At 43.7% G+C, this 20,718-nt stretch overlaps 2 protein-coding genes across 3 annotated transcripts; both read right to left on the bottom strand.

The window, feature by feature from the left end:
* Positions 1 to 1,050: 1,050 nt before the first annotated feature.
* Positions 1,051 to 10,444, bottom strand: SF3B6 (splicing factor 3b subunit 6). Its single transcript, XM_058551705.1, has 4 exons — positions 10,204 to 10,444; positions 7,480 to 7,598; positions 1,483 to 1,621; positions 1,051 to 1,315 (listed from the first exon to the last, which is right to left on the bottom strand). The coding sequence occupies exons 1-4, from the start codon at positions 10,231 to 10,233 to the stop codon at positions 1,226 to 1,228; spliced, it is 378 nt and encodes a 125-aa protein (XP_058407688.1). The 5' UTR covers positions 10,234 to 10,444; the 3' UTR covers positions 1,051 to 1,225.
* Positions 10,445 to 10,902: 458 nt separating this feature from the next.
* On the bottom strand, positions 10,903 to 16,581 carry TP53I3 (tumor protein p53 inducible protein 3). Of its 2 annotated transcripts, none has more exons than XM_058551704.1 (6): positions 16,459 to 16,581; positions 16,005 to 16,147; positions 14,640 to 14,907; positions 13,199 to 13,411; positions 12,080 to 12,276; positions 10,903 to 11,317 (listed from the first exon to the last, which is right to left on the bottom strand). In XM_058551704.1, the coding sequence occupies exons 2-6, from the start codon at positions 16,140 to 16,142 to the stop codon at positions 11,135 to 11,137; spliced, it is 999 nt and encodes a 332-aa protein (XP_058407687.1). In that variant the 5' UTR covers positions 16,143 to 16,147; positions 16,459 to 16,581; the 3' UTR covers positions 10,903 to 11,134. The 2 variants fall into 2 exon arrangements, with proteins under 2 accessions (XP_058407687.1, XP_058407686.1); XM_058551703.1 differs by having other exon boundaries at positions 10,904 to 11,317; positions 16,437 to 16,581.
* Positions 16,582 to 20,718: the final 4,137 nt, after the last annotated feature.

The raw sequence follows: 20,718 nt of genomic DNA, 5'->3' as shown, positions 1-20,718 counted from the left end.
CCCTTCTTAGAAATGACTCCTACTTTACAGTGCTTTCAAAAAGCACTCAGACATAATTAATAAATACTTATTTCTTCATTTTCAATAGTAGGCTTTGAGAAGACAGTACAAAAATATAAAATAAAATATAAAATATCAATACTTTAATTACATTAAAGTAATGATAGATTTCAAAGCTAAATACATTTAAAAGTAGAATAGATGCTTTTTGTCTGTTTAAACGATTCAGTGCTTGTACCCTTCAAATTGATTTTGGGTTATAGTTATATACAATTAGTCCATGTTTTTCCATTTGGCCCATGCCTAAACTATAAAAAGAAAATTATAGCTATCTCCTCCAAGCTGCCAAGCTATGATGAATGTGGCAATAACCATACTATTTCCATGTCATGGGAGCTCATGATTATAAGAATAAGCATTAAGTATTTTATTTATGGCAAAGATACACTGTGACCTAAGGTCCAAAATACACAGACACTTATTAACTAAAGGGAAAGACTACATAATCTTAAACATGTAACAACCAACACCACTACCCAAGTAGTTTACTCTCAAATTTCTAACAATGTGCTGTCATCTGAATGGCCATTTCTAGAAGAGACCTCTATTCTAAGGACAAGGGTACCCATATTGACAAAGGTGTTTTGTTAACTGTAAAACAATATTATTCAAATGTACTCACATAGTTAATAACTGGCTGATGTTACAGCAGCTTTTTATGTAGGCATTTTATTCATTCAACCAACATGATAAGTTTTGGTTTCTTTATCTGTAAAAGGGAGATACCTACCTTCAGACTTGTTATGAAGATTTCATTATTAATAGACATTCAATATATGACAATACTCTACCAAGTTCCTTTTATGGCTCAGCACTGGACTGGACACTGGAGACATTAAGAATACAAAAAGGTCCCTGTCTTCAAGAAGCTCAGTCCTTAGGACCACTCACCATCAAACAATTCTTGATATGGTGCAACTGCTGGGGTTTTTTTTTTTTTTTTTCCTGGTATCAAAACAGGAAGGGAAAGTTCAGGAGAAAACACTGACATGTTTTACAAAAAGCTATATGTTTATTAACATAATATCTTCTAACATATATCAAAGTTTCGAGCAGGACATTTTGAATCTCAAGAAATCACAATATTCAGTATTAATTAAAAACAAAATAAGGGTGGTGGTTGTCATTCATGAGTTTTAGTCCAAAATGAAAATACAGAAAACTTTTACTTTGGTGGATCTGTGTTGATGCCATATTTCTCCTTGAGAAGCTTCAACTGTTCTTCCTTCTTCTTTGTGTCCATCTTCTGAAATGCCTGAAAATGTGGTAAGCACCAAAGTTAACAGTTACCAATCTACAGTCGAATGAATTTCACCACTAGCACTAGCCAGAAAAGAACTCAGTACACATCTCCCCTAATGGTACAGTTCTACACTAATTCTACATGGGCTCCCCATGCAACAAAACCGTGGCTATACTTACCCTGTTGGCATTATAGTACAAAACCACGAGGTATCTGTTACAAACATTGAATCCTGACAGGTGATCACATGCATTCTTGGCATCAAAAATGTCTTCGTAGACCACATAAGCTGTTCCTCTCGTTTCAGGCGTGTTCCCCCTGAAGAGTTGAATCAGACTTAATTAAAATACACATTTACCTGAAAACTATTGGAGGAAATAAACATTATGGATAAGTATGCCGGATAAGCCTATAATTTCTCAAATTAGGTAATTTTTGTTTTTATTTTAAGTAAAATAGCTACAGGTTAAACTTATTGTTATATCAAGAATACTCATACAGCTCCTAAAGCAACAGTGGCAAAGAACTAGCTTGAAACTTCCACAGTCTTCATGTTCACTGTTCTACTTTCCTACTTCTCATACTAAGAACCAATCTTCAGTTTCACACAGGAAAGTACAGTACTAAGGAGTGATGGCTCTTATTAGTTAGCAATGTCTAGAATGGGTTTTTTCTTACTGTGCATTTATGCAGCAGAACCAATAGTTTAATTATTTACCACATTATTACCTGGAAACTAGTCTCTTGTTTCTAAAAATTTAGATTTTCTTCTTCAACCTAATTTTAGTTTCAATTCTTAAAGACAAGATGATCTCCATCAATGTAGGAAATAAATGTTTCTAGGCAATATTTGATAAGGTTTATCAAATACATAGAAATAAAACCTGGGGCCGGCCCCATGGCTTAGTGGTTAAGTGCGTGAGCTCCACTACTGGTGGCCCCGGTTCGGATCCGGGGCGCGCACTGACGCACTGCTCCTCCGGCCATGCTGAGGCTGCGTCCCACATAGAGCGACTAGAAGGATGTGCAACTATGACATACAACTATCTACTGGGGTTTGGGGAAAAAAAAAAGAGGAGGATTGGCCATAGATGTTAGCTCAGAGCTGGTCTTCCTCAGCAAAAAGAGGAGGATTAGCATGGATGTTAGCTCAGGGCTGATCTTCCTCATAAAAAAAAAAAAAGAAGAAAGAAAGAAAACCTATTTTGTGTCTTTGGGGGGTGGGGTGGGAGGGAAGCCCCTACCAAGAGTATGGCAAAATTATAAATTTTATATATACATATATATATATATATATATATATATGTATATATAAAAAAACAGTCAACCATCATCCTTTATCGCCAAGAAAGGATGTCTTCCAATGTAAAGAGAGAGTTAATGTAGTTTCATCCACTTTTCTTAGGTTCGCTGCCTTTTTAAAATGCAATGTAGTCAGCTCCCTACTTTCATACATTCTTTTTTTTTCTCTGAGGAAGATCAGCTCTGAGCTAACATCCATGCCAATCCACCTCTTTTTTGCTGAGGAAGACTGGCCCTGAGCTAACATCCGTGCCCATCTTCCTCCACTTTATGTGTGACGCCACCACAGCATGGCCTGACAAGCGGTGCGTCGGTGCGCGCCCGGGGTTCCGAACACGGGCTGCCAGCAATGGAGCGCATGCACTTAACCACTATGCCACGGGGCCGGCCCCCATACATTCATTTTTCTTTTTTTTAAATTTTATTTATTTTTTTCCCCCAAAGCCCCAGTAGATAGTTGTACATCACAGCTGCACATCCTTCTAGTTGCTGTATGTGGGACGCGGCCACAGCATGGCCGGAGAAGCGGTGCGTCAGCGCACGCCCCGGATCCGAACCCAGGCCGCCAGCAGCGGAGCACGCGCACTTAACCACTAAGCCACGGCCCATACATTCATTTTTAATACAATCTGTGCTCTCATGCATTACACAGCCCCGTTTGGCTCGGGAAAAGGACTGGAGAGATTGTGGTAGAAGTGTGCTTGTGGGTGGTGTTATCTGCGAGCTAGAGCAGAATGCTGGAAGGCAGCTGGAAGTGACAGCTGGCCTTTGCTCACAGATATGGGGCTGCTTCTTGGGTAGGTGTTTCTTGCCACGTGCTCTCTTCACCTCACTAGCTTCCATTAGGGGAGGAGGAAGGGAAGAGGGGCAACAAATTGCAGGCAGCAGATGGCCACGCGCTTGTCATTGAGGACAACAGGCACAGGACCCACTCAACTTATGCTGTGGTATGATAAAGATGGACCCCTTGCCTCTAGTGGCTGAAAGTCCCAGTCACTCAGTGCAACTGTGGAGTAAGGCCTAAGACTGTGGGCTGACACTCCATCTGTGATAGTCCCTGCATACGGTTAAGGAAAGGCAGCAGGCCTATGAGAAAGGGAGGCACCTGCCTAGATTTGATCTAGAACAAGACTGCAGTCCTGGGCCCCAGTCAGAGCCTGTGCTTCCCAGAAAAGGGGAAGCGATAGGTACAGGGTGCTGGGGTGGATGGAGGGTGCTAGTGTCATCGAATGCTCTCACTTTGTCAGGCTGCATGGGCCTGATGAGGCATTTTATAATATTCTTTACTCTCTGGGGATAGTCTCACAACTTGCAGACTTTTGACTTTTAATCATTTTCAAGAACACATTAGGTATGAAAGTTGAAGGCTACCCAAAGGAAAAAACATTGTCCCGAAGATTTCCCCCATAAGTCTACCTAATTTTTCCTTTGGAATAAAAATATAAAAACTTAACAAGATTTTAAGTTCCTTAAGGGCAAATATGGTCTTATATTTCATTTTACTCCCACAGTGCTATGCACACAGCAAGTGCTAATAAGCATTTGAAGGGTGGAGATCTACTTTCTCCTATCCATTCTCTCACACATCCTTTCTCCAGGAAGCTAACAAAACAAAACAAAAGCATCTCTCTTTCTTCCTCTTGCATCTTCTTAGGAAACAGAATAGGGATAGGCAATAACCCCATTTTAAAGACTCTCCATCTTAAGTGGCCCAGCTCCTAATTATCAACCTAATATCTTAAGAACTGCATTATAATTTTAATTTTTAAAAGCATGTACTTGGTACTTACTATATGTTAGGCACTGAACCAACATTATTTTCTTGATCGGTGGTAAAAGCTTAGAGTAGGAATAAGAAAACCTAATCATGTAAACTTAACCTCTTTGAGCTTCAGTTCCTTCATGTGTCAAATAATGACATCAGGCTCTACCACCTGCTCTACTCTACATGTGGTTTTCAGAATTAAAAGAAGTAACAAGTATGAAAGGGCTTTAAAAAGTTCAAAGCACCAAGTGTCTGCTACATGCCAGGTAAGGTGACCAATCATCCCAGTTTGCCCAAGACTGTCCAGGTTTTAGCACTGAAAAGTCCAGGTCCCAGAAAAGCCCTTGGTCCTGGCAAACTGGAAAGGCTGGTCACCCGAGTGCTAGGTGCCAAGTACGCCATAAAGCATGATCACAGCTATGGAACAGAAAACATCTTTCTCAATCTATAATTTAGACCCAAGTTCCTGCACAACAAACTTATATGAATTTATTCAACAAATAGATATTGTGTTCTTTCTATGTGACAGGCTACGGAAATACAATAGTGAAAAAGACAAGCATCATTCTTCCCCTCAAGGAGCCCTATTCAAGCGAGAGAAAGACATTAAATAAATAAATAAACACAAAATAATTATAGTTCATGGGAAATATTATAAAAGAAGTAGAGAGCAGTGACAGAGATTATTGGAAGCATAGCTTGAGCTAGGGTGGTCAGGGAAAACCTTTCTGACATTGAAGCTGAGACTGAAGAATGAGGAGCCAGATATGAGATGAGCTGGGTGAAAACCATTCCAGATGGAGGGACTGGAAGTACAAAGGCCCTGAGCTACTCTGCACTCTTCTCAAGACGCCACTGCTTTATCACTGTCATTTCGTCTTGGCTTTTGGAAACATTCTCTAACTTCACTGATGTAGGCATCTCTTAATTGTGAACTATCAATAAATTTTGTAATACCTTGATAAATTAACCACAACCACACCAGCATTTTCTATATTATTCATTTACTTAAAAACATTGGGTGCTTGGGGCTGGCCCCGTGGCTTAGCGGTTAAGTGCGCGCGCTCCACTACTGGCGGCCCGGGTTCGGATCCCAGGCGTGCACCGACGCACCGCTTCTCCGGCCGTGCTGAGGCCGTGTCCCACATACAGCAACTAGAAGGATGTGCAACTATGACATACAACTATCTACTGGGGCTTTGGGGGGGAAAAAAAAGGAGGAGGATTGGCAATAGATGTTATAGCAGAGCCTGTCTTCCTCAGCAAAAAGAGGAGGATTAGCACGGATGTTAGCTCAGGGCTGATCTTCCTCACCAAAAAAAAAAAAAAAAAAAAAAAATTGGGTGCTTAACATGTTATCAGGCACAAGAATTGTCAACACAAAGCAAAAAGAATATATGGTACCTGCCCTGGAGGAGCTCATAGGCTGGCAGGAGAGACAAGTGAGTACACAGTCAACAGCAAAACCATGTGTTAACAGCAAGAAGAGATGTTCATAGAAGGTGCTACAAGAGTGTAGAGAAGGGGTGGCTAGCACACTGGGAAGGAAATACTTGACAACAAAGTGCTTTCACAGGCACTATCTAATTTGATCCTCACTAAGATTCTTTTAAGACAGTAAGTTAGGAAGATTATGTTTCACAGATAATTGAAGCTCAGAGGGGTTACATATTTTGCCCAGTTTCACAGGACTGGCAAGTGCCCAGTGAGTATTTGAAGCTAGGTCTTATAACCAATCCAGTAAATTTATCATGCTGCCTCCATGTTATAAGCTGACAGGTACTGTCCATCCAGACAGAAAACCAAAAAAGCCAGGCAATGTGTCTAGGGTCACATGGCTAGCAACAGGGCCTGAAGGAGAATCTTGTCTCCTGATCTCCAAAATCAGGGGATCTTCTGTACACCTTTCTTGTACGTCTAGAACAAGGTTTCTTAACCTACAGTCCATATATCCCCTGTAATCATATACCAAATGTTGTGTGTATTCTTCTGTGGAAAAGGTCCAAAGCTTTTATCAAATACTCAAAGGACTGAGACTTCCTAAAAGGGAAAACTGGTCTATAACACTTCCTTTTCATCTCCATTTGAGTACCAATGATGATCTATTTCTAGCTCTTGGTTTACTTTCTGGACGGACAGTGATCATTCAAAAGGAGAGTCTTCAAGATCTCACAGAGTTCTAAAAGCCAAGAAGGAGCTCTCAGGTCATAGAAGAAAATTTATTAAGAAAGAGATATTCTAACTGAAAATAAAAACCTTAGACATCCTCAGATGGACTTTTAGGTAATCAGCCCATTTATACTAGGTAGAGTGACAGCAGCTATGGTACTGTGTAGTGTAGAGATTCAATTTCTAATCAGAAGATTTTATCACTAAACAGCTGTGTGAAGCTAGAGAGGTACTCTTATTCTCTGGGCTTTGGTAGCCTCATCTGTATAACAGACACAGTATCAGCTCCACACAGGGCTGTAGTGTTGGTGATGCAAATAAAAGCACCTATTACAACAAATGGCATTCAGTAGATATTCAATAAATATCATTCGAAGGTATGAACCCCAATCTTTAGATTAAATTAAAACACGAATTCTTGTTGTAATTATTTCCTCCATATTTTAAAATCTTCAATAGAAAGCTACAGTTGAAAAAAGTCATTTTTTCCAGTTACTTTTATACTCTTTTACTCAGTTTATCCAGAAATTCTGGAGTCAGTAAAGGAGACAGTTAAGATTGTTGAGAAAATTCAAGTTAACACATATAAAAAGTCTAGCACTTGACTTTACAAATAGTAGGTATGCAACAAATGTTAGTTCCTTCTCTTCCCATCCATTCTCCTCAAACTATTCATCACTACTTCACGCTGTCTATAATTTCTCAACTACTGTTTTTGGCTCTCATTGAGCAGGATCACGAGGGTCTCAGTAGGTATTTTTCCGCCACACACACAAAAAATCTCATCTCCCTTATTTCAATCTGTCTCTTGGCTCTTAGTTAGGGCTGCCGCCTTGCACAGCCTGTCAAGCCACACATGGTGGCCCAACTGCCAGCTATAATTCTGAGATTACAGATTACGCAATCATTTTCTGACATTTCACATCTCAGTAAGACTCACACTCTGATTTGACGAATAGGTCCATATTTTCCAAATATATCATACATTTCTTCAGCTGTGATTTTGTATGGCAAATTTCTTATATACAAAATCCGGTTTACTTCAGGTGGAAGTCGAATCTAAAATGAGAAAAATGTATTGTCATTATAATAAGGGGCAGGAGTGCTACTGTTTAAAAAAAATTCTCAATGATACATAAGAAAACAATACATAATAAAAAAAAAAAGCCAAGAATTATAATCTGATATTACTGAAAATGGCATGCTCTTTGGAAAAGCAACTGGGCACCGCTTTTAGGGAAGACTAGTAGACTAGTAGTAGGGACTAATAAGGGGCTCTTACACCACCCAGGCTTTCAGTTCCTACAGCTCAACGAGGACTTCCAGCCTCATTGAAAAGTCCCCAGTGCCTCAGACTCATGTGGAGCAAGAACAAAAGGAGCTGTTCCTGTCTGCTAGACAATAAAACTCCCACTGATGACTCTTCTCAGGAACATGTTGTATCAATGATCTCCTCTCCACAAATTTACAGCCTTTCCCTAACCATTGGCTTTCTTCTATTCCTCAGGAGAGCAGTTGTTTATGTCCTGCCAATCCTTACACACACACAAAAATACTTATTTGGATCCCTCTTCATTCATTCAACAAATATTTACTGAGTGCCTTCTTTATGTATACAGCAGGCTAGGTATTAAGATTACACAGTGAAGGAAAAAAGACAAGGTGTCTGCTTTCCCTGAACTTATCACTTCTCTACTTATTATCCTATCTTGCTTGTTTTTTCCTTCTGTCAAGCATTGGGAAAGAGGAAGTGTGGGTTCACTGCCTCATATTCTACACTGACACTCATCAACCTATCACAGTCTAGCTTCCACCCCAGCACTCCACTCAAGTGCTTTTACTCACTAAGACCTTTTAATTGCAGCACTCAATTCTCATCATATTTAACTGCTCTGAGCCTTCTGACACTGCTATTACCTTCTTGACTATTCTTGACACTATTTCCTTGGCTTCCTCCTAACTCTCTGGCTAGTTCTTCTCAGTCTTCCTTGCCATTAAAATATGCTCTTCCACAATGTTTTATCTTTAGACTTCTTGACTCTTTGTATACTCCCCGAAACTCTGTACTCTCTTTGGTCTCTTAACCACACACATGGTTTCCATAGTAAGTTGATGATTCTCAAACATGTTATCTCCCATCCAGATTTCACTCCTGTGCTCCTTATTAACATATTTAATTACATACTGGATATTAATTTGCTTAATAACTATTTATTAAACTGGCAACTATTTCAGGAACTAAGCTGTGTTGTATAAATGGAAGAATAAGATACTTATTCCTTGCTCTCAAACTAGTACTGGTGACAAATGATAAACAAATAAGTATAATAAAGTTTTAGATTTTATGATTCAAGATTAAGTTCAAACAGATGATCAACACTGCCAATCATAATAGATTTCTCCAGTAAATCTGCTTTCTCACTCTGCAAGACACTGTAACACACTTTGTCTTCTTTCCTCAAACCTTACCACCACCACTCCCTCTAACCTAAATTGGGCTGTATCCTCTTGCCTGCCCATCCCAGGAGATGACCTTGGCTCTTGCTTATTGGGGAAAATAGATGTGACGAAATGGTAAGTGCCTTATATTCCTATCACTAAACCCACTAATCTACATTCAGCCACATCCACCACTTTCCCTCTCATGACTATGGCAACCTTCACCTACTCAAAACATTCACTTCTGAGTTTTACCCATCTTTGTCCTACATCATCAGTTTCTCCACTCACCTGGATCATTCCCACTGGCATACAAATACACATACTCTTTCACACAAAAACACCAAATCACACATCTTAAAAAAGATAAAAGTCAACTATCATCCAATTTCTCTACTTCCCTATTCACACGAAAACTTGGGGAAAGAGCTGTCTCTATTTTCTCAACTTCCACACTCTTTTAATCTCACTGCAACCAAGTTTTCATCCACTGAAATGATCATCATCAAGGTTACCAAAATTCTCCATCTCACCATGTCTAATTATCTGTCTCCATCATGCTATACCTCTCAGCATCCTACAGCTGACCACTCTCTCTTTCTTGAGGCACTTTCTTTTAGGTTTCCATAATACTCCACTCCATCATTAAAATCTTATGCAAAAGGCTTTTTGTTTTATTCACGGCTGTATCCCCAAAACGGAGACTAGCGTCTGGCACATAATAGGTGTTCAGTAAAATTAACGGATGAATTGTTTCCTATCTCCCAAGTCTGGTACATGGAAGGTGCTCAAAACTACGTTGAACTAAAACATTAATGAAGAATCCCAAAAGCTCCATGACCTGAGAAGAATCCCAGGCTCCAGTTGCCTGTGAACTATTAAGTTATTTACTGGGGACTCATCTATGCTATTGACTTTTGGACCTCGGAGAAGATTCTGACGCCAGGTCCTAGGTGCAGGTCAAGCAACAAAAGCTCGGGCTACTACCATCACTGACACTAGGATAAGAGACTGAAGGAACTCTCAAAAGGGGTAGGAGCGGAAAGGTGGCTCAACGAGCATATCGGTAAGGATGGGCCAGGACGGAATCCCCTGTGACAAAATAGTAAATGCTGGGCTTCTCCGCCCTGGGAACCGAGGAGGGGCGAGAACGCGTAGGTCCACGCCCCTGAGCAAGTCCAGCAGCGAAGTCCTCCCCGTCCTCGGCAGAGGCCCCGATACTCACGTTCGCCCTCTTGGCCGCTTGCATCGCCATCTTGGCGGGCTGATGAGGTTACCGCAGCAAACACTGGAATTCCTCCGACACCTCCGGAGCTCGCTCAGCTTCGAGTGCAACACTGCGTCAGACCCGGGACATCAACATCCAGGCTCCGCCGGAAGCTTTCTAACACGCCGGAACGCCGCCGTTTCACGCCGAGACGTGCTGACGTATATCCCTTTTCGAAAAGACTCCGGGGCAGAACGATCCTGAGACAAAAATGCGGCCGGAAGGTTGAAAGTCGAGGATCCAAGACGCTTCCGACCTCTGGGCCGGAAGGGGCGGGGCCTGGGCTCACGAAGGGGAGGTGTTCCGGCCGGGCGGCCCTGAGCACAGGAAGCTGGCTGGAGGGGGCGGGGCCTGAGGAGAGCGGGGCGAGGTGTGGCTGCTCCCAGGTGAGTTGCGGGAGAGGGCAGGGCCTGGCGTGGGCTCCGGGGCTGCGGCGCGTGTGGAGGACGCGTGGGTGGCCGGGGCTCTGGCAGCGCGCAAAGCGGAGCCTACAGGGTCCCGGCTGGTTGTGTGGCGGCCGACGCTGTACCCATGCCCGGAGCGCCCGGCCCTGGCGCAGCCCCTGAAGTGGAGCATCAGCTGATCGGGCCTCTCCTGTAATCCCCGCGGCGACGCCCGCCCCGACGCCCACCTCACCCCCGCCCCGGCGGCCTCAGTCCGCGCGCTGGGGCCGTCCATAGTGAGCCGGCCACCTGTCAAATCCATTCTCTTTATTTCCTTAGACCGGCTATACACGGCTCACGTGACGAGGCCGGGGGAGAACCGGTGGGTTACACGCGGGCCCGGAGTAACACCGGGTCTCTTGCCTGCGTACGGTGAATCTTCCCCAAGTTTGCTCTGGGAAGGCTTGAGATAGCCGTGTCCTGTGCTGTCCGTGCCCCCTCCTCCTTCAGTGGGGCAGCTCCAGGACGATTTTGCCCACGTTCTTGTTAGTCTCCATGTACACATGGGCTTCTTGGATTTCAGTCACGGGGCAGATTCTGTCCAGAACCGGCAGCAGACGTTGGGGGCCCTCGGTGGAGAAGTGGGGCAGAATTTGTTCTGTGAAAGCCTTCACCAGCATTTGCTTGTACTGAGATAAGGAAAAGGAGACCATCAGCCTGGACAGAGGCCTTCCCCATCCTGCTTAGCCTTTGTGCTCTGAAACGTGTACACATCTGAAAAGCGCACAGGGGACTAACCACTTCACTGTCAGCACGTGTGTGCATGTCCCCACTTGTGTAACCTCTGTTCTGGACCAGACTGAAGCCTACAGTAAAATAGTGGCAATGACAGCTGAAAGCTGTTTAAGTAAAGGCTTCAAGCAGGAGGAGCCACAGACAGGACTTACATAGGCTTAGTTCAAAAGGGATGCTTAAGCTCTGCTATCCCCCAGCAGGTGTGAAATCCTATTTTGGGAAACACTCCCAAAGCTGGTGCCTGCTAGAATGCCATACAGCAATTTCAGGAACATATCTGCTGAAGGTAGAGGCTTACTAACCTTACTTACCTAAGAGGCGTTCTTAGCACACTGAGAAGAGTTCTGCCTTTGAAAACAAAGTCTTGGAACTATTAGAAATACTTCCTAATGTGGTCAATGCTTTGTTCATTCTGTTAGAAAGTTTAAGTAATATATGAAGTATTAGCTACCCTCTTTCCAAGATGTTGAGGCTTCTATTGACCAATTTTATTAGTTCTGTGCAATTGGGTTACCCATTTATCCACAAGGGGACAGGTTTCTACATAGCTCCCTAACTTAAGATGTGACAGAGCATCCTTTCTCTGGGTTATATAAATGAATCACACTTTCCTGGATAATAGTTAAATCACATGTTTTTTTTCACTCATCACTCACCTTTTTGTCCCTAGATCTCAGTAGACTGGTGATCAGACTTCCTCGTTTAGCAAGCAGCTTTGAAAAGAGAGGCCCACTGATGTCAGCTCCTCCCATCAGACCATAGAGAACCCAGCGACCATCAAGAGCCAGGCACTTGACATTTTTCTCCCAGTAGGATCCACCTATGCAGTCTAGAATAAGGTTGACTCCAGCGCCTTACACATGAAACACAGATTTGTAATGCTAGTCAGACACAGAAAGCTTGGTGCAAAATAAGATTCTATGGTATATTTGTGGATGTATGGGTATAAATAAATACAAGTGCAAGTGGTAAATCTATAGGTGGGAATTAGAAACATTGCTCATAGAAACATTGTTGTAAATGGAGTTTAGGGAGCTGAACTCTTATCATCCATGTGTGCTCTGGTTCATCTTTTATGATCCCTAGCCACAGCAAGAGGGAAATGGGGCAACACCAAGATCTGGTATTTCCCCTGACCCCCACATAAGTAGAGACCCCACTGGCACCCTGGCATGAGTGAGAACAAAACAGGGGAGATCCCTCCAAGCTACAGGGCAGGCTAGTTGTTCACATCTAAGTTATGAAGTGTCTGCACTGGGTTGTCTGAATCGTAGCTTTGCTAGCTTTGGTTTCATCTCTCTTTTTCGACTTATGTGGAAAAATGGAAAGGGATGAGCCACAAATATACAGATTTGGCTTTTGAATACAGAAGCATGCACATCTATTCACTCATTTAGGGAGCTACCACCCCAACCCTACTGTGACCAGCTCCCAGTTGGTGTCTGCCCCACGCCTCCTGTTAATTCACGGTAGAGTGGCTGGTTGGGAAGAAGAGGTGCTGGGTAATTCCAAGCCAACTCTGTGTGATTATCTAGGTTCTAAGATGTGTATAAATAATATTACTTACAAGAATGCCCACAGAAACCATTTTAGTCCTAAATACTGCCTGCCTGTCTCCAGTGGTCAAACACCAGAGTACTAGAATTTGGCCAGAGCAGCTGTTGTGCATTTAGCAGAGGCAAGACAGATCCAGAGCACTGGCAACCTTGAGGCTGGTGAGGATTTTATTTAATCATCTCTGAAATTTCTGCTGAGCTGCAGAAACTGTTGTTTACCTTTGGTGAATTTCAGTGTGGCTTCAGAAAAATCCTCTTCTTTGTAATTGAATCCAGCAGCTGCTCCAAGCTTTTCTGCCATTTGAAGCTTGTGCTGTGAGCCAGCTGTGACTAGAGGAGTAGCTCCTGCCATCCGGGTGAGCTGTATGGCAGCTGTGCCCACACCACTTGCTCCTGCGTGGATTAGCACAGATTCTCCAGCCTGAATGTTTCCTGTGACAGAAAGTACAGGAACCATTCTCTTTACTTTGCAACTGCTACATGTTCTCCACACAGGCATATTCTACCATGATCACCTGGCCCTGGGACCACCAAATGCCAAATCTCTTGCTCTTAAGAGAATGTATTGACAGTTCTTTTTTTGTCTTACTGCTTCTGGTCAAAGTGGGAAATAACCTTTTGAAACACTTATTAGCAGACACATCCATAATCTCTGGTTTACCTATGAAATAATACCAAACCACACATCTCTGACCTATACCCAGATAAGTAAGAATAACCTTCATTCCCACTGTCACCACCTGGAACCAGTCCCTCTGCAGTCTGAAACTGGCCTCGAGCTAGTCTCACTCATCCAGGTACCAAGCACAGCCACCAGGCTCCTCCTCCTAAAATGGAGCTTTCATTATGTCACTTTCTCCTCAAAATGTAAAGTGATTTTCAACTGGCTTTTGCATCAAGTCCAGACAGCTTGCCATTCAAGGCCACCACAATCTAGTCCCAGCCTCATCTTTCATAAACGATAATTGTCATCCTTCACTTCTGAGCGGAGTAGCTGATCTCACTTTGACACTCTTTCTTAGGCCACTTTGGCCTGCCTTCTCTCCATCACAACTCCACCTACCTTCTCTTCCAGAAAGCCTTCTCTGACCACCCTTGCCCACACCAAATTTTCCCATCTTGAGCTTCTATTGTAGTCAGAGACAGGGCCACCCTAATGAACTCTATGGTTGTCTAATTCTTGAGTATGTGTTATCTTCTCAATTACACTGAGCTCCCTAAAGGCAGGGACCAAGTCTTCTTAGGCTCCTCATGTGAGCTCTTGGCTGGCCTCAGTGGGATTGGGGAAGAATAAAAGAGTTGATTGAATGGCCCCTTTCTGCTGCACTAGGGCTCCCAGAGAGAAGCTCACCATGACTTTGAGAAGCTGAGACTACTGCTGGGCCTACACTGTGATGATGTGTACAGGCCTTCAATCTAGTGCTTTCCAGGCCTTCTATCTGCTAAGCATGATTTTCACCTCAACATCAAGCCATTGCTAACATGGTACGAGGACCTGATACTACTGGTGGTATATATATAGTAGGGTAAGGTGCTGGGTCTGGGTGTGGCTTGGTGGCCAGGCCAAAATTGCCCTGGACGACTGCTGGATTTTGAGGTGGCTGAGTCATGAAGGAACTGAGCCACACTGTATGGAGTGAGCGTGGGGGGGCCTCCTCACCTATGAGATGTAACAGCTGGAAGGCAGTGAGCCAGGCCTCTGGGATGGCTGCAGCCTGGGGCAGGGTCAGTCCTGCCGGGATGGGCATGAGGAGCCCTTCAGGGACAGTGACATATTGAGCCTGGCCCCCGCCGGGCAGCAGAACCATGGCTGGGTCCCCAATCTTCCAGTGCCCCTGGCAGCCAGGCCCCAGCTCTGCCACGTGTCCAGATGCTTCAAGTCCCAAAATGCTGCTGGCTCCTGGGGGTGGGTCATACTGGCCTTGTCTCTGCAGAGAGAGGGGTGCAGTCAGTGGTGATCATGATCAGAAATCTGTGTGTCACCATTCCTGGCCCTCTTTTTATCAGACAGAAAATTCAGGATAAAGTCAAGTTTTATAAGGAAAAGAGAGAGGAGAGGTAATTTGTTTTATGCAAATAAGAGACTGTAGGTCACATAATCAGTAGATGTCATAATTGGTAGAGTTCTTAGCTATTTAGTTCATATAAACCTCTTGTTTCACAAATGGAGAAACTGAGACCTGGGCAGAGAAATGCCTTGTCCAAGGTCTCAAAGTAAATTAGTAGCAGGACTGGGAACAAAACTGTTCACTCCTTAATGGTAGTTCTCATATATCAAGTGCCAGGCTCTGTACTCACTCATCCCAGTCCTCAGAAGCCTCTGACCAGAGGCTTTAGGCCGGAGGGACTGAACTAGGGATTGTGCATCAGAACACTTCAGGAGCTTTTTCAGTGTGCACACGCCTGAGTCCTGGTCATGCTTATTTTGAAAAAGTACCCCAGGTGATTCTGGTGCACATTTCTCAATTACCCCACCAATGCAGCTGGCCCAGTTTAGCGCACCAAGTAGCAGACAGAAGAAAATTGTTAGAGTACTTCCCCCTGCCAGCTCTGGGACCTCAGAGTGGAAACAGTGCAAACTTTGGAGCCACTAAGACCTCAATTTGAGTCATAGCTCCCCCTATTACTAGTATTGTGGCCTTGGGGTATTGCTTAACCTCTCTGACCCTCAGTCTCTTTATCTGTAGAATAACAATGATGAACAAGGTTGCCTGAAGACTAAATGAGATACAGCAAGGCCTAACACACACACTCCCTCAACAAATGGTAGTTCCCTTCTTATCTGGAAGTCTGAGCAGACCATGGATTAACACAGGGTGGATTCTGCTTTGCAAATACCCCTGTATTTTGTGTAAACAGGAGGCTAAACGGTTCTGCCTTAGAACCCCCAGGACACACTCTGCACACACTTCATGATGAGTGTTACTGGCAGTGCCCCAGGTCATTCCTTCATCTGTCTGGTGAATGTTTATCGAAGGCCCTGGAGTCCTGCCCTGTCCCAGCCACTGCTTGACCCCCTGGGTACCTGGAGTAAGTCCGCCCTGTTCAGGGCGCTGGCCGCCACCTTCAGGAGGACTTCACCCTCTCCTGGGCTCGGCTTGTCCACCTCCTTCACGTAGAGGTTTTCTGGCCCTCCTGGCTTGTCAAAGTGCACAGCTAACATGTTATCTGAAGACACAGGGTAGAGCAGGGGAGGAAGGGTGAGGTTCTTCGAGGAGCGCAGCGCCCCCTGCCGGCCAGCGGCCTTCCTTGGTCCGTCTCCGGGAAGTCGGGCCCCCCCACCTCGCCCCTGCCGCCGCCCCCGCGCTTGTTCCTCCGACGTCCCTGCAGCTTCCAGACAGACCCCACAAGGAGGACACAGATTGGGACAGCGTGAAGTGGGCTTGGATGCAGCGGAGCAGGAAAACACTGAAGAGCATGAGGCAAATTACACTCCCTCTGAGTTGGGATCCCCCACCTGGCCCTGTTCGCCAGCGCACGTGTAAGTTACTCGCTCGGCCAGGCCTTTCCGCTGCTCCAGGTCCTGGCGCGGTCCTGCGCTCCTTGCGGGTCCTTGGAGCAGAACTGCGGAGTCTTGGGACTGCTTGGGCCGCGACAGCAACGGCCGGCTGTACTCTGAGCAGCCCAGGGGGTGGGGCCGACCAGAACCAACCCTCCCCCTCTTCCTTCTCCTCCTCCCCCTCTAAAGCGCAAAGCTACTGACAGCAAATCAGATTTTCTTTTCCTTTGAGCCTCTAGAAACTACTCTTTCTTTCGGTTTGGCTTGAAACGCGGTTCCACCTCGCACTCTGAGAAGAGAAAACTTCCCTCTCTCTAAGAAACTAGACCCGGACTCTTGGCGGGCGATCCGCCCGTTGCCCAATCGGGCCAGCCTTTTAGCCCATTTACGCGCAGGTTTTGCATCCTGCCCTTCCTGTGGGCAGGCATCTCGCGTAGCGGGGGCAAGCAGGGTGCTGCTGAGAGAAAAGAGAGGAGCATTACTAGAAGAGAGAAGGTAAAAAGCAGTCTTGGGATCCTTGTCGCTTGACATACCTGGGGATGAGAGAGAGGCCGCTGGAAGATGCTGCCCATTGAGGCAATTTTGGTTAAAAGGCTACATCAGGGTTTCTGAACTTTGGCACTCTTGATACTTTGGAATAGATCCTTCTTTGTTGTGAAAGACTGCCCTACTGTCTGCAGGATGTTTAAAGACTGTGGGCTGTTTGGCAGCATCCCTGGTCTCCACCCACTAGATACCAATAATCCCCCCATCCACTGGTGACAATAAAAAATGTCTCCAAATGTTGCCAGATATCACCTGGGAAGCAAAATTGCCCCCGGTTAAAAAACAGTGGGTTAGAAGAACACACATATATGTGCACCTGTACAAAAACAAGATAGATAACATCTTTTTGCAGTGCCTTATAATTTATTACCTCTTCACATGCATTCTTATTTGGTCTCTGTAACACTTTACTAAAAAGGGACTGAGATATACAAAGATTAATTTGATTTCAAGGGGCACATAGCTGGTGAATGTCAGAGCCAGAAATCAAACTCATGTCTCCTGGGTCTTGTTCCAGGGCCCTTTCTACTATATAGCAGGCTGCCTTGCATAAAACAGTCTCTCCTATCAATTATAAAACCCCCTTTCTCTCTTTATTTACTTCCCTCTGCTGAGTACACCTCTTGCAAGAAGGTTACCTTAATTATATATTTTTATAAGGCCTTCTGTTTTACAAAAATGCCTGTCAGCCACTGTCCCGCTTCTTGCCATCTATATCAAAGCCATCATTGCAAGGAAAGGGACAGAAGAAGCCAACAGTGTATTCAGAGAGAAGGTCCAGGTGAGGCCTTTTCTGGAATCTGTGTGGTGGGTATTTCTTGCTACTTTTGTGGGTAGACTCGAGTGTCTTAGAGGGACCATGTCCCGGGAGGGCAGGAAACCTCTGCTGCTAGCTCCCTGGTAATTAAAGAATAAGATCCAAACTCAGTAGCCTGGCACTTAAGGTCATATTCTCTCTCTCCTTTCTAGAGGAAACCTACTCATTCAGGGCCCTGTTTATGCATCTCCTCTGAGGATTCTCCAGAGGGCATCTTCTCCCCTACCCTCACCACTTTGGTCTAGGTAAGCTGAAGAACAATATCAGAGTTTCTAGACAAGAAATGGAAAACAATGGGCCCCGGGAAAAAGCTTGACTTGTAGAGATTTGTAAGAAGGTGAATATCTCATGGGAGTATACCAGGTCTCTAGCCCACAGGAGGCTCAGCTGGAGCTTAATGAGTGGGCTGAGCCCTCGCTGCTCCTGAGAATGGGCAAGTACAGGGAGTCAAAAGAGCAGGGAGTCCCCAGGGCCACCTTATATACCCCCAGCCTACAAAGGTTGACACCACTTCTCCTTTCACCATCTGTAGGCATGCTGTAGTAATTTAGGGTATTCCAACAATCAGAAAATAACTTATCTAATGGGAGCCAGCAGCCAGAGTCAAGATCTGTCAGAAGAAATGGAATATATGCCCAGCAAAATAGAGCAACTGGAGGAAACAGATGAAAACTTGAATAAAAAAATAAATGCAGTTGAGAAGATTCAAGAGTACTACAAAAATATTTCTAAAATTAAAAAAAAAAAAAAAAGATTTCCCAATTAAACAATTCAGTAGATGCTTTGAAGGAGATGTTCATTGTTGAGACCTGAATTAGTGGCTTAGAAGATTAAGGTCAAGAAACATCTCAAGCAACAGAGCAAAAGCCTTAAAGAGATGAAAATTCATAAAAAGAAAAGAGGCCTAGAGAATAAATTCAGGGGACCCTGCCATGAAAATAATAGGAGTTTTAGAAGGAGGAAGAGGGATGGATGAAGAGGACTCAATAGTTAAAGAAGTAATAGAATAAAAGTTTTCTACACTGGATCAGATTCCATAAATTGAAATGGTTCACTAAGTTAAAAGATAGGTTGATGAGGAAAAAAACACACATCTATATTTTGTAAAATTCCTAGTTCTACAAATTTCCAGGTGGAAAGAATAAGTTATCTACAAAAGTTAAATCAAAATGGCGTTTCTATCTGCAATCTGGAAGCTAGACGAGAGTTAGCTAGCATCTATTGACTAGAAGAAAAAGACGGCAACCCAATAATCTTACACCTTTGCATTTGTCAGGGCAAAAAAATATATTTGAGGATATGTAAGAATTCAGAGGCACATCACTCGGATACCTGTCTGCCAATACTTGAGTAAAGGCTGTAACCAAATAACAAATGTCCTAGAACAGACAGATGGAGAGGAAACAGTTGTAAACAACAAACTTTGCAAAATATATGGAATTAAACTGATTGGATAAAAAAAAATCTGAACAGATAAGGATAGATGGGAGTGTGTAATGTAAGTGCTAAATAAGAACTTTTAAAATGTAAGAAATTATTTTGAGGGGAATTCTAAATAATAATCAAGCACTAAATGTGCTAAGCTATCTTTGCAAAACTAAGAGTTGAAGGTGCTAAAGATCTTATGTTATTGGTGAATGCCTTCGTGGGGAAAACATCCAAGGGAGGGGGGATCATATGGGGAAATAGATTATATTTAGTAGAAATGTACTAATGTAGTACATTCATGTAGAAATGATTACAAAAGTCGTGAAATGGACAAGAGAACTTCCAAATTAACAGGGGAAAAAATGGAAATGATAACCACTTAGTAAAGCCAGCCAAGGAAATAAAAGGAAAAGAGAAAATAAAAGGTATACTAATAAAGTGGAAGAATAAAATCAAGCATATCAATTATTATAATAAATTTAAGCAGATAAATTCTATTAAAAGTCAGAGATTGCCAGATGACTTTAAAAAGGTAGGATCTATGAAGAAGATATAACAATTATGAGCCTGAATGCATAAAACCACAAAGGTAAATTAGAAATTCAAGGACAAACGGATAAAAATGTAGTCATAGTGCAAGACATCAATACATCTCAGGATTTGAGAGATATGATAGAAAAAATGTTAACGAGGACACAGAAGAATTGAGTAATGCAATCAGTAAACTCTATTTAATAAACTTTGAAAATAGAACATAGACATTTTAGGTCCATGGAACATTTACAAAATTAATCAAGTACTTGTCACCAAAGAAAAGCTTAACAAATTTTAAAAAGCAAGAATTTTACAGGCCATATTTTCTCAATCATGTCAATACAATTAGGAAGAAATAATAAAAAGAGGATCCCTTGACCTCCCAAAAAATCCTTTAACTACTTAGAAGAAACATATTCTGAGACAACCCTTGGATCAAAGTGGATTTAAAAGGGAAATTAGGTGGGGGCGGACCCGTGGCGTAGCGGTTAAGTGCGCGGCTCCGCTGCTGGTGGCCTGGAGTTTGGATCCCAGGCGCGCACTGACACACCTCTTGTCAGGCCATGCTGTGGCGGCGTCCCATATAGAGTGGAGGAAGATCGGCACAGATATTAGCTCAGGGCCAGTCTTCCCTCAGCAAAAAGAGGAGGATTGGCATGGATGTTAGCTCAGGGCTGATCTTCCTCGCTTGCACACACGCACACACAAACACAATAAATAAATAAATAAATATTGAAAAAAAAAAAAAGGGAAATTAGGGGCCAGGCCGGTGGCGTAGTGGTTAAGTTCGCGCACTCTGCTTCTGGAGGCCTGGGGTTTGCAGCTGCAGGTTCGGATCCCAGGCATAGACCTACCTACCACTCATCAAGCCACGCTATGGCAGGTGTCCCACATAAAGTAGAGGAAGATGGGCAT

Source organism: Diceros bicornis, chromosome 12, assembly GCF_020826845.1.
Source record: "Diceros bicornis minor isolate mBicDic1 chromosome 12, mDicBic1.mat.cur, whole genome shotgun sequence".
Classification (NCBI taxonomy): domain Eukaryota; kingdom Metazoa; phylum Chordata; class Mammalia; order Perissodactyla; family Rhinocerotidae; genus Diceros; species Diceros bicornis.
The sequence above is the reverse complement of the archived record's forward strand: the minus strand, read 5'-3'. Positions and strand labels throughout refer to the sequence as shown.

Excerpts from the sequence above, each read along its gene's own strand:
- TP53I3 (XM_058551704.1), bottom strand. The coding sequence starts at position 16,142 with ATGTTAGCTGTGCACTTTGACAAGCCAGGAGGGCCAGAAAACCTCTAC. Across the intron at positions 14,908-16,004 it reads ACAGGGCGGACTTACTCCAG|AGACAAGGCCAGTATGACCC; the intron begins GTACCCAGGGGG and ends CTCTCTCTGCAG. Across the intron at positions 11,318-12,079 it reads TGAGATCTAGGGACAAAAAG|TACAAGCAAATGCTGGTGAA; the intron begins GTGAGTGATGAG and ends TCCTTATCTCAG.
- SF3B6 (XM_058551705.1), bottom strand. The coding sequence starts at position 10,233 with ATGGCGATGCAAGCGGCCAAGAGGGCGAAC. Across the intron at positions 7,599-10,203 it reads AAGCGGCCAAGAGGGCGAAC|ATTCGACTTCCACCTGAAGT; the intron begins GTGAGTATCGGG and ends TTCTCATTTTAG. Across the intron at positions 1,622-7,479 it reads CCTATTCGTCAAATCAGAGT|GGGGAACACGCCTGAAACGA; the intron begins GTGAGTCTTACT and ends TCAACTCTTCAG.